Source organism: Scyliorhinus canicula, chromosome 13, assembly GCF_902713615.1.
Source record: "Scyliorhinus canicula chromosome 13, sScyCan1.1, whole genome shotgun sequence".
NCBI lineage: Eukaryota > Metazoa > Chordata > Chondrichthyes > Carcharhiniformes > Scyliorhinidae > Scyliorhinus > Scyliorhinus canicula.
Genome location: NC_052158.1, coordinates 14,880,008 through 14,893,136, shown reverse-complemented (window position 1 = coordinate 14,893,136; position 13,129 = coordinate 14,880,008). Strand labels below are relative to the sequence as shown.

Sequence of the window (13,129 nt, the reverse complement as noted above, 5' to 3'; positions counted from 1 at the left end):
ATGAAGCGTCATAGAGTCATTCCCTACAGATGGGGACCATTCAGCCCATCAAGTCCATGCCAGCTCTCCATTGAGGAGTCCTACTAACTCCAACCCCACCACTCTATCCTCAAATGCCCATCTAGTTTCCTTTTGAAATCATTAATTGTCTCGGTTTCCACCACCTTTGTAGGCAGTAGGCTCCAGGTCCTCGCCACTCGCTACAGTTAAAAAAGAAAAACAAAATACTGCGGATGCTTGAATTCTGAAATAAAAATTGGAAATGCTGGATAAACGCAGCAGCTCTGGCAGCGTCTGGGTAGAGAGAAATATTTCAGAGTTGAAGAGAGTTGGGAATAGACATAGAACAGTACAGCACAGAACAGGCCCTTCGGCCCTCGATGTTGTGCCAAGCAATGATCACCCTACTCAAACCCACGTATCCACCCTATACCCGTAACCCATGGAATGTGATGGGAATTACACTGTTGAAGAGCAGGGAGGTGGAACAGGTGAAACAAATAGATGAGGTTGGAGCCCAGGATAAATTTGACAAAGATTAAATGGACACAAGAGAAAAGGGTGTTAATAATAACGTTAAAGACTAAAGAAGGTGTTAACAGCGGCATGCAGGTCAGATAGCAGAATGTGTGAACAGCAAAACAAAGGTCAGCGCCCTCTGAAAACAAAACTTTTAAAAACATTTTAGAGTACCCAATTCATTTTTTCCAATTAAGGGGCAATTTAGCGTGGCCAATCCACCTACTCTGCACATCTTTTGGGTTGTGGGGGCGAAACCCACGCAAACACGGGGAGAATGTGCAAACTCCACACGGACAGTGACACAGAGCCGGGATCGAACCTGGGACCTCGGCGCCGTGAGGCAGCAGGGCTAACCCACTGCGCCACCGTGCTGCCCTGAAAACAAAACATGGGAACAAGGTGATGGAACCATCAATTCAGCGAACACGTGTAGCTGGATCTGAACAGAGGCTTTAATACACTTACAATAGAGCCAGCCTATTCGTCGTTGAACTTCAGGTGAAATGGCAGGCTGGCTCTAAGGCACTGATCTTCATACATCAGTCCCAGGGGGAGGAGTCCTGGGTTGAGCTAAGGGAGGAGCCTAGTACAAACTCTCGCGTACTCCCAGAGTGACTCCCCCTGGTGGTCGGATAGTGCAACTACACTTACAATGGGTAGATAACGAACATATATACATGGAGTGATATTGGCAACTATATATAGTGTGAATCACATTCACCACATTAGGTACAGGCTGACACTTTGGGAGGGGGGGGATTTGGGGAGTGGAAAATAAATTGAAATGGTGGAGAGTTCACGGTCTGAAGTTGTTGAACTTCTACGTTAAGTCCAGGATGAAAGTGCCGAATATCATGATCCTAGAACAGACCACAACATTTGTTAGTGTACCGGATAGAAACCCCGATACCGTTTCTTGAATTTGTGAGACTGTGAGGAAAGGACACTTTGCTCGAGGAGTGCTTCCAGGCACAAATAAGGGTATGGTGTATTAAAACAAACTTTATAATTAACGCAGGATCAATGCTATCCTCACGTCACAGAAATACAGCGTACAATTACCAGTTAATGCTTAATAATAAAAAGAACCACTTTAACTTCTAAATAATGTCTTCTTTATCTCCAATCAAGCAAAATCCATCACAGGTCAAAAAACGTTTTTAAATACAATTAGTAAACACAGGGTTACCTGCTGTACACTTGGATAGAATTTTTTTTTTAAACCACTTGGAGAGAAAGGTTTCAGGAAACATTCTTGTCTGTGTGAGAATGCCACTTAGCCTGACAGCATTTTGCAGAAGCTGTTGTCTGTTCACATCCAAATCTAAGCAAAGACTGTGCCTGCCAGAGACCTACCGCAGACCCGCTCCTCCCATTAATTACATAATTTTCATCCCACTCTAATCGCATCACCTAATTGCTTCAGTTTAAACACAATGGGTGGGATCCTCTATTCCGCCGCTCTCATTTTCTAGTGCGGCGTGCCCCGATGGGATTCTCCCTCTCGCCAGCCGGCCAATGGGGTTTCCCATTGTGGGAAGCCCCCCCGCCCTTGGGAAATTCCCGGGTGTGGGTTTGCTGTCTGCGCAACGAAAGCGGAGAATCCAGCCCCATGTCTCTAAGCAGCAGGGTAGCATGGTTGTTAGCATAAATGCTTCACAGCTCCAGGGTCCCAGGTTCAATTCCCGGCTGGGTCACTGTCTGTGTGGAGTCTGCACGTCCTCCCCGTGTGTGCGTGGGTTTCCTCCGGGTGCTCCGGTTTCCTCCCACAGCCCAAAGGTGTGCGGGTTAGGTGGATTGGCCATGCTAAATTGCCCGTAGTGTCCTAATAAAAGTAAGGTTAAGGGGGGGGTTGTTGGGTTACGGGTATAGGGTGGATACGTGGGTTTGAATAGGGTGATCATGGCTCGGCACAACATTGAGGGCCGAAGGGCCTGTTCTGTGCTGTACTGTTCTATGTTCTATGTTCTATCTATTCCCCAGAAACCATACCAAAAAACCATTAGGCCTCCTTGTAAGCAGGCCGGCACAATGGCGCAGTGGTTAGCACTGCTGCCGACGGCACTGAGAACCCAAGTTCGATCGCGGCTCCGGGTCACTGTCTGTGTGGAGTTTGCATATTCTCCCCGTGTCTGCGTAGGTTTCACGCCCACAACCCAAAGATTTACAGGGTAAGTGGATTTGCCACGTTAAATTGCCCCTTAATTGGAAAAAAGTAAATTTTCAAAAAAGGTCTCCCTCTAAACACCAAAAGGTTTTTTAAAAAAGATGATCTCATGTTGACGACATCTTAATTGCCCCTTTTGTAGCCACAAAGCCTAGATGTCTTTTAAACCAGCATTTGAAAAAAATATTTAAAAATAAATTGTAAGTACCCAATTCATTTTTTCTAATTAAGGGGCAAATTAGTGTGGCGAATGCACCTACTCTGCACATCTTTGGTTTGTGGGGGCAAAACCAAGCAAACACGGGGAGAATGTGCAAACTCCACATGAGCAGTGACCCAGAGCCGCGATCAAACCTGGGACCTCGGCGCTGTGAGGCAGCAGTGCTAGCCGCTGCGCCACCGGGCTGCCCTGGAAAAATATTTGACGAAGAGTCATGCAAACTCGAAATGTTAGCTTGCTTCTCTCTCCACAGATGCTTTCCGACATGCTGAGATTGTCCAGTATTTTCTGTTTTAAAAATATTACTGCAGCACATATATACAAACCCTAACACAATGATAATAAAAGCAAATTATTGCAGATACTGGAACCTGAAACAAAAACAGAAAATACTGGACACTCACAGCAGGTCTGACAGCCTCTGTGGAGAGAAGGGAGCTAACGTTTAGAGTCTGGATGACTGTTTGTCAAAGTAGAGACAACTGGAAATAGGATCAGATTTATACTGGTAGCACAGTGGTTAGCACAGTTGCTTCACTGCTCCAGGGTCCCAGGTGCGATTCCCGGCTTGGGTCACTGTGCGGAGTATACACTTTCTCCCCGTGTCTGCGTGGGTTTCCTCCGGGTGCTCCGGTTTCCTCCCACAGTGCAAAGATGTACAGGTTAGGTGGATTGGCCATGCTATATTGCCCTTAGTGTCCAAAAAGGTGGGGTTGCTGCATGCGGGGATGGGGTAGAGGTATGGGATGGGTAGGGTGCTCTTTCCAAGATTAAGGCTGAGAAGTGCCACATAAAGAGATTGTGTGAATGGCAGAACAAAGGTGAGCAGTATGTCAAAGGGCAACTATGACGTGGAGATGCCGGCGTTGGACTGGGGTGGGCACAGTAAGAAGTCTTACAACACCAGGTTAAAGTCCAGCAGGTTTGTTTGGATCACTAGCTTTCGGAGTGTAGCTCCTTCAGCTGGTGAGTCACCTGATGCCCGGACCACAACTTTGCACGATATACATTAATTATCTGGAAGAAGGAACTGAAGGCACTGTTGCTAAATTTGCAGATGATACAAAGATTGGTAGAGGGACAGGTAGTATTGAGGAAGCAAGGGAGCTGCAGAAGGACTTGGTCAAGCTAGGAGAGTGGGCAATGAAGTGGCAAATGAAATACAATGTGAAAAGTGTGAGGTTACGCACTTTGGAAGGAGGAATTTAGGCATAGACTATTTTCTAAATGGGGAAATGCTTAAGAAATCAGAAGCACAAAGGGACTTGGAAGTCCTTGTTCATGATTCTCTACAGGTTAATGTGCAGGTTCAGTCGGCAGTTAAGAAGGCAAATGCAATGGTAGCATTCATGTCTAGAGGGCGAGAATACAAGACCAGGGATGTACTTCTGAGGCTGTATAAGGCTCTGGTCAGATCCCATTTGGAGTATTGTGAGCAGTTTTGGGCCCCGTATCTAAGGAAGGATGTGCTGGCCCCTGGAAAGGGTCCAGAGGACGTTCACAAGAATGATCCCTGGAATGAAGAACTTGTCATATAAGGAACAGTTGAGGACTCTGGGTCTGTACTCGTTGGAGTTTAGAAGGATGAGGGGGGAATCTTATTGAAACTTACAAGATACTACGAGGCCTGGATAGAGTGGATGTGGAGTGGATGTTTTCACTTGTCAGAAAAACTAGAACCAGAGGACATCATATCAGACTCAGATTAAAACAGAGATGAGGAGGAATTTCTTCAGCCAGAGGGTGGTGAATCTGTGGAACTCTTTGCCGCAGAAGGCTGTGGAGGCCAAATCGCTGAGTGCGTTTGAGACGGAGATAGATGGTCTTATGGTCTGAACCTGTTGTACTTTAACCTGGTGTTGTAAGACTTCTTAAAGGGCAACTAGGAACAGATGACCCAAGTGGAGTGGGGGGAAATGGGCACAATGGTGAGGGAAAAATGGATCAATGGAAGAAAGGAAAACACTGGACACACCCTAATCTAGGGTTTTACATTGAATAGAATCCATAGAATCCCTACAACGAAGGAGGAGGTCTTCTGGCCCATCAAATCTACATCAGATACATTGAATACATTCTTCACACTAATTGGAAGATGAGGTGCTGTTTTCCACTAGAGAGAAGCAGGAACTCGCCAACCGGAGGCTGGGACAGCAGGTGGCAGGAATTGTCACACGGTTTGTGGGCACGGAGACTCACTCATATTGACCGACGGTGAAGCCCCCGGAACATTTTCTCATCTTCACCCCTGAGGAACCTGACAACATTGAGGTCAACAATTCCAGAACCATAAATACTACTCCAACATTAGAGTGTATTCTGTTGCCATTCACACCTCCTCTACACCCGTTCCCCGCTACGGGATCGTCCCTCCGACCTGCGGGTGGCGCTGTTCCCGGCTGCGGGATCGTCCCTCCGACCTGATGGTGGCGCTGTTCCAGGCTGCGGGATCGGTCCACCGACCTGCGGGCGGCGCTGTTCCCGGCTGCGGGATCGTCCCTCCGACCTGATGGTGGCGCTGTTCCCGGCTGCGGGATCGGTCCCCCGACCTGCGGGCGGCGCTGTTCCCGGCTGCGGGATCGTCCCTCCGACCTGATGGTGGCGCTGTTCGCGGTTGCGGGTTCGGTCCTCCGACCTGCGCGGTTCCCTGCTGACGGGTCGGTTCTCCGACCTGATGGTGGCGCTGTTCGCGGATGCGGGATCAGTCCTCCGACCTGCGGGCGGCTCTGCTCCTTGTTGCAGGATCGGTCATCCGACCTGCGGGCGGCGCTGTTTGCGGCTGTGGGCTCGGTCCTCCGACCTGCGGGCGGCGCTGTTCCGGCTGCGGGATCGGTCCTCCGACTGCGGGTGGCGCTGCTCCCGGGTGCCGGCCTCCGGGTGGAGCTGTTCCCGGGTGCGGGCCTCTGGGTGGTGTTGTTCCCGGTTGCGGGCCTCCGACCTCTGGGTGGAGCTGCTCCCGGGTGTGGGCCCGCTCCTCCAGCCTCTGGGTGGAGCTGTTCCTGGGTGCGGTCCGCCGGCCTCTGGGTGGTGCTGTTCCCGGGTGTGGTCCTCCGGGTGGTGCTGTTCCCGGGTGCGGTCCTCCGACCTGCGGGAGGCGCTGTGCGGGTGGCGCTGTTCCCCGCTGCGGGATCGGTCCACCGACCTGTGGGCGGCGCTGCTCCCCGCTGCAGGATCGCTCCTCTGACCCGCGGGTGGCGCTGTTCCCCGCTGACAGATCGGTCCTCCGACTCGCGGTCGGCGCTGTTCCCGCTACGGGATCGGTCCTCCGACTGCGGGTGCCGCTGTTCCCGGCTGCAGAATCGGTCCTCCGACTGCGGGTGGCGCTGTTCCCCGCTGCAGAATCGATCCTCCGACTGCGGGTGGCGCTGTTCCCCTCTGACGGATCGGTCCTCCGACCCGCGGGTGGCGCTGTTCCGGCTACGGGATCGGTCCTCCGACTGCGGGTGGCGCTGCTCCCCGCTGCAGGATCGCTCCTCCGACCCGCGGGTGGCGTTGTTCCCCGCTGACGGATCGGTCCTCCGACCCGCGGGTGGCGCTGTTCCGGCTACGGGATCGGTCCTCCGACTGCGAGTGGCGCTGTTCCCGGCTGCGGGCTCGCTCCTCCGACTGCGGGTGGCGCTGTTCGTGGCTGCGGTATCGGTCCCGCGACTGCGGGTGGCGCTGTTCCGGCTGCGGTATCGGTCCTCCGACTGCGGGTGGCGCTGTTCCCCACTGCAGGATCGGTCCTCCGACCTGTGGGCGGCGCTGCTCCCCGCTGCGGGATCGTCCCTCCGACCTGCGGGAGGCGCTGTTCCCAGCTGCGGGATCGGTCCTCTGACTGCGGGTGGCGCTGTTCCCTGATAACGGATCGGTTCTCCGACCTGCGGGTGGCGCCATTCCCTGCTGACGGGCCGGTTCTCCGACCTGATGGTGGCGCTGTTCGCGGCTGCGGGATCGGTCCTCCGACCTGCGGGCGGCTCGGCTCCTCGTTGCGGGATTGGTCCTCCGACTGCGGGAGGAGCTGTTCCCGGGTGCGGTCCTCCGGCATCTAGGTGGTGCTGTTCCCAGGTACGGGCCTCTGGGTGGAGCTGTTCCCGGGTGCGGGCCTCCGGCCTCTGGGTGGCGCTGTTCCCGGGCGCGGTACTCCGACCTCTGGGTGGAGCTGTTCCCGGGCCTGCTCCTCCGGCCACTGGGTGGAGCTGTTCCCGGGTGCGGGCCTCCGGCCTCTGGGTGGCGCTGTTCCCGGGCGCGGTACTCCGACCTCTGGGTGGAGCTGTTCCCGGGCCTGCTCCTCCGGCCTCTGGGTGGAGCTGTTCCCGGGCCTGCTCCTCCAGCCTCTAGGTGGAGCTGTTCCCGGGTGCGGTCCTCCGGCCTCTGGGTGGAGCTGTTGCCGGGCCTGCTCCTCCGGCCTCTATCGCTCCGAGTTGCGGCCCAGGCGGCCGGGCTGCTCCGGGACCTGGAGCTGGATTTCTCTCCGGCACCAAGACGGTGACATGGCGGCGGCTCAACAGCAGCAGCAACAGCCGCCGGCCGGACTGAGCCTGGAGCAGGCGAAAGGTGAAGGAGGAGAGGCCCGGGGATGGAGGGAGAGGGGAGGCCCGGGGATGGAGGGAGAGGGGAGGCCCGGGGATGGAGGGAGAGGGGAGGCCCGGGGATGGAGGGAGAGGGGAGGCCCGGGGATGGAGGGAGAGGGGAGGCCCGGGGATGGAGGGAGAGGGGAGGCCCGGGGATGGAGGGAGAGGGGAGGCCCGGGGATGGAGGGAGAGGGGAGGCCCGGGGATGGAGGGAGAGGGGAGGCCCGGGGATGGAGGGGGAGGGGAGGCCCGGGGATGGAGGGGGAGGGGAGGCCCGGGGATGGAGGGGGAGGGAGGCCCGGGGATGGAGGGGGAGGGGAGGCCCGGGGATGGAGGGGGAGGGGAGGCCCGGGGATGGAGGGGAGGGAGGCCCGGGGATGGAGGGGAGGGGAGGGCCCGGGATGGAGGGGGAGGGGAGGCCCGGGGATGGAGGGGGAGGGGAGGCCCGGGGATGGAGGGGGAGGGGAGGCCCGGGGATGGAGAGGAGGGAGAGGGCAGGGATGGAGGGAGAGCCGGGGGATGGAGGGAGAGGGGAGGCCGGGGGATGGAGGGAGAGGAGAGGCCGGGGGATGGAGGGAGAGGAGAGGCCTGGGATGGAGGGAGAGGAGAGGCCGGGGATGGAGGGAGAGGAAAGGCCGGGGATGGAGGGAGAGGAAAGGCCGGGGATGGAGGTGAGGGAGAGGCCGGGGATGGAGAGGGGAGAGAGGCCGGGATGGAGAGGGGAGGAGAGGCCGGGGATGGAGGGAGAGGAGAGGACGGGGATGGAGGGAGAGGAAAGGCCGGGGATGGAGGGAGAGGAAAGGCCGGGGATGGAGGTGAGGGAGAGGCCGGGGATGGAGAGGGGAGGCCGGAGATGGAGGGAGAGGGGAGGCCGGAGATGGAGGGAGAGGGGAGGCCGGGGATGGAGGGAGAGGAGAGGCCGGGGATGGAGAGGCCGGGGATGGAGGGAGAGGAGAGGGCCGGGGGATGGAGGGAGAGGAGAGGCCGGGGATGGAGGGAGAGCAGTGGCCGGGGATGGAGGGAAAGGAGAGGTCGGGGATGATGGAGGGAGGGGAGAGGCCGGGGATGGAGGGAGAAGAGAGGCCGGGGATGGAGGGAGAGGGGAGCCGGGGTTGGAGGGAGAGGCCGGGGATGGAGGGGAGGGAGAGGCCGGGGATGGAGAGGAGGGAGAGGCCGGGGATGGAGGGAGAGGAGAGGCCGGGGATGGAGGGAGAGGAGTGGCCGGAGATGGAGGGAAAGGAGAGGTTGGGGATGATGGAGGGGAGAGGAGATTCGGGGATGGAGGGAGAGGAGAAGAGGCCGGGGATGATGAACGGGAGAGGAGATGCCGGGGATGGAGGGAGCGGCGAAGAGGCCGGGGATGGAGGGGAGAGGAGAGTCGGGGATGGAGGGAGAGGAGAAGAGGCCGGGGATGATGAGAGGAGAGGCCGGGGATGGAGGGAGCGGAGGAGAGGTAAGTGGTGATGGAGGAAGAGGAGAGGCCGGGGATGATTGAGGGAGACGAGAAGAGCTCAGGGATGATGGAGGGAGTGGAGAGGGCAGTAATGGAGAGAATGGTCCAGAATCTGGGCTCCACGCTGGCCCTTGGGTTTGGTCTCGTTTTGACGTTCAGTTATAATTTGGAATTTTAGAGACAACTCTGTCCAAGAATGTGAACACTCTATGTTGTCCAGTTGATGTCCAGTGGCTTTTCCATCCATCTTTTCTTATTTTTCTCTCTCTCTCTGTGATATTCACACTGTTTCTCTCTCTCTCTCCTTTCCTCAGTGGTTTTAACTGAAGTGATCAAGGCCTTTGCTTCCCCCGATAATGCAATGAGAATGGAGGAGGCTCGGGACAACGCCTGTAACGACATGGGCAAGATGCTGCAGTTTATATTGCCTGTGGCAACCCAGATCCAGCAGGATGTTATCAAATCGTACGGCTTCAGTAATGATGGAGAAGGCAAGTGTTAGTGTGGCGTGTTGGAATCTAACTGGAGCCCCCACCACACTGGAGACTGTTCCCCCACACTGGAGCACCCACCCACTTACCCCAATGCTGGTATCCCCTTCCCCACACTGGAGCATACCCCCCTTACCCCCAAAATGATAATCTTTGTCACAAGTAGGCTTACATTAACACTGCAATGAAGTTACTGTGAAAAGCCCCTAGTTGCCACATTCCGGTGCCTGTTCAGGTACACAGAGGGAGAATTCAGAATGTCCAGTTCACCGAACAGCGCGTCTTTCGGGACTTGTGGGATGCTGGAGCCCACCCACTCCCTGCGCTCGAGAACACGCCACTGATTCCCCAAGCTCCACACTGGAGCACAGCAGGAGCTGCACTACTGGAGCCGCAGCCCCCCCCCCCCCCCCCCCCCCCCCCCCAACCCAAATCTGTCCTCTAAGCTGGTGCGTTCCACCGAGGAGTTGCACTGATAGTAGGTTTTAGGTGGACTGTCAGTTGTGAGCCATGAGATGAATTTTAGTGGAATTGTAAGGACAGGGACGGGGAACGTTTTCAATCACCTCCAATCCCTGTCACCCAAGTGGGGCAACAGCAGCCAACCACCTATTTCTTGGCATGTTCCAGTCTTCAGGCTTGAGTGGAAACATCTCGGTCAAAGAAATTTATTTAAATTCTTTCGCAGGATGTGGCTAAGCCAGTGTTTATTTCCCATCCCTAATTGCTCTTGACAAGATGGTGGTGGGCGGCTGCATTGAACCGCTGCAGTCCCTGTGCTGTTAGAGAGGGAGCTTCAGCATTTTGACCCAACGACAGTGAAGGAATGGCTGCTATGTTTCCAAGTTCCCGTACCAGCCTCCCTGAACAGGGGCCGGAATGTGGGGACTAGGGGCTTTTCACGGTAACTTCATTGAAGCCTACTTGGGACAATAAGCGATTTTCATTTCATTTCAAATGAGGGTGGTGAGTGACTTGGAGGGAACCTCCAGGTGGTGGTGTTCCCTTGTCCTTCCAGATGGTGGCAGTCGTGGGGAGGGTGATTTAATCGTTGTTAAAAAGATCCCAAAGGGTCGATCAAGAGAAATAATTCCCTCTGACAAGGGGAGTCCTGAACAAGGGGGGTAACCAGAGCTGGGGCAGTGTCAGGAGGCACCTCTTTACAAGAGTGACGGACAATCTGGAACTTTCTCAGCAGCAAAAGGCTGTGAGAGCAAAAGGGAGCAACAGAAATGTTCAAAAAGATCTTTTTTGCTGAGTAAGTGTATGAAGCGATAGGGACTGGGGGGGGGGGGGGGAGTGGGGGGGGAGGGTGGTTGGATGGATCTGTGGCACAGATCAGCCATGATCTCCTTGAATAGCGAAACAGGCTTAAGGGACTAAGTGGGGTCCTCCTGTTCCTGGGCATGTCGTGGAAGTCCTGTTCCCCAGTTGTTGAAGGTGCTGCCTTAGGAACCTTGGTGAGTCCCTACAGTGCATCTTGTAGATGTTACACACGGCTGCTACAGTTTGTCAGTGATGGAGGGATTGAATGTTTGTGGAAGGGGTAGCAATCAAGCGGGGCTGCTTTGTCCTGGATGGTGTCGAGCTTATTGAGTGTTGTTGGAGCTGCACTCATCCAGGCAAGTGGAAAGTATTCCATCTCACTCCTGACTGGTACCTTGTAGATGCTGGACAAGCTTTGGGGAGTCGGGAAGTGAGTTACTCGCCGTAGGATTCCTGGCCTCTGACCTGCTCTGGTAGCCAAAGTATTGATATGACTAGTCCGGTTCAGTTTCTGGTCAATGGTAAACCCCCCCCCCCCCCCCCCATCCCTCCCAGGATTTTGAGAGTGCAGGATTGAGCGATGATGATGCCGTTGAATGTCAGGGGGCGACGACTGGTTAGATCCTCTCGTAATGAAGTTGTAAAACTCAATAACCGAGGAACTAAATCAGTAATCACCATTGGACTGTCTGAACTACGTAGCATAGCATTCCAGTGATTGTCTGTTACTCTTGTAAAGAGGTGCCCCCTGACACTGCCCCAGCTCTGGTTACCCCCTTGTTCAGGACTCTCCTCGTCAGAGGAAATTATTTCTCTTGATCGACCCTTTGGGATCTTTTTAACTACGATGAAATCGCCCTCCCCAACTCAAAGGAGCACAAGCTGAACCCGTGCAAACTGATCCTCATTTAACCCTTTAAGGACGCGGTGAGGAACCAGACCCGCCTGAAGCACACGCACTTCAGGCTGTTGAGCCTCGGGGTGTAAGACACAAGTGTGTTACTAAGGGCTGGGTAAGAACATAACAGGAGTAGGCCCATGGAGCCTGCTCTGCCATTCAATATGATGGTGGCTGATCTTCGGCCTGGATGTCATTTGCCGCCCGCTCCCCTTGATTCCCTGAGAGAGCAAATATCTGCCTGTCCCAGCCTTAAATATATTCAACGGTGGAGCACTCACAACACTCTGGGGTAGTGAGTTCCAAACCTCAGCTGTATCACCCCCCCCCATGCAAGTAGATCCTTAAATCTGGAGACCGAGACTACACCCTGCAGTCCAGGTGTGATCTCATCGAACCCCTGTACACTCGCGACAAGCCTTCCTTATTCGTCTGCTCCAACCCCTTCGCACTAAAGACCAACATTGGCGGCACTGCAGCACAGTGGTTAGCACAGTTACTTCACAACTGCAGGGACCCAGGTTCGATTCCTGGCTTGGGTCACTGTCTGTGCGGAGTCTACACGTTCTCCCTGTGTCTGCGTGGGTTTCCTCCGGGTGCTCCGGTTTCCTCCCACAGTCCAAAGATGTGCAGGTTAGGTGGATTGGCCAAGCTAAATTGCCCTCAGTGTCCAAAAAGATTAGGTGGTTTAAGGGGATAGGGTGAAGGTGTGGGCTCAAGTAGAGTGCTCTTTCCAAGGGCTGGTGCAGACTTGATGGGCTGAATGGCCTCTTTCTGCACTGCAAATTCTATTGCCTTCCTAATGGTCTGCTGTGCATGCATGCCAGCTTTCTGAGTTCCTTGCACATGTTGCCCCCATGTCTCTTTGAGCATCGACGCTTATTTTCCCGTTTCTCCTTTTTGTCATTCAAAGGTGTGCTGAAGTTTGCGAGAATCATCAAGACCTACGAAGGACAGGACCCCGAGATAGCGGCCATGTCCGCCAAGCTCAAGTCCATGTTTCTGCCTCCGATGACGGTCCCTCCCCACAGCGCAGGCATCTCCGCGTCCTAACTTCCTCAGAGCGATGGGAGTGAGGGAGGAGTGTTGCTGGAGATTGTGACAGGGCGGGTCGTGCCTTTTCATTTAAAAAAAAAAAAAAATCATTTCTCTCCGGTGCAACTTGGACTGCAGAACGCTATCTCTAATTCCAGAAAATTCAAACTGCTTCCTCCTCGATTTGGTATTCATGTGGTGGGTATAGGACACCTCTGAGCCTCTGCCGTTCCTCTCTGCCGTAACCCGCCCAGAGCACGTTTGCACTTTGGTTTGGGGTGCTGACTGACTGGGACTTGCAGGCCCTCCAGGGGCAAGACGCCATTCCCTGTGCCGAGGTGAGGCTGCCTTCGTACTCCTCGGGCTGGGCAGGGTGAGCTGAAAGATGCGTTCCCCCTGGTCGTACCCCCCACCCCGGGCCTGGAGTTATTGACTCCAACGGAGAGAGTGGAATTCCCACAAAGCAGAATGGCGCCTTATCAGCGGCTGCTCCTTGCTACCCTCGCCCAAAACTGTGCCTGCTT

The 13,129-nt window shown here is 55.2% G+C and overlaps 2 protein-coding genes across 2 annotated transcripts; one reads left to right on the top strand and one right to left on the bottom strand.

The window, feature by feature from the left end:
* Positions 1-5,252: 5,252 nt before the first annotated feature.
* Positions 5,253-7,383, bottom strand: LOC119976491 (mucin-1-like). The gene is made up of 3 exons (XM_038817034.1): positions 7,345-7,383; positions 5,502-7,225; positions 5,253-5,329 (listed from the first exon to the last, which is right to left on the bottom strand). Exons 1-3 carry the CDS (start codon positions 7,381-7,383, stop codon positions 5,266-5,268), a joined length of 1,827 nt encoding a protein of 608 aa, XP_038672962.1. The 3' UTR covers positions 5,253-5,265.
* grcc10 (gene rich cluster, C10 gene) lies at positions 7,253-12,712 on the top strand. The gene is made up of 3 exons (XM_038815981.1): positions 7,253-7,445; positions 9,230-9,406; positions 12,484-12,712. The coding sequence occupies exons 1-3, from the start codon at positions 7,382-7,384 to the stop codon at positions 12,621-12,623; spliced, it is 381 nt and encodes a 126-aa protein (XP_038671909.1). The 5' UTR covers positions 7,253-7,381; the 3' UTR covers positions 12,624-12,712.
* Positions 12,713-13,129: the final 417 nt, after the last annotated feature.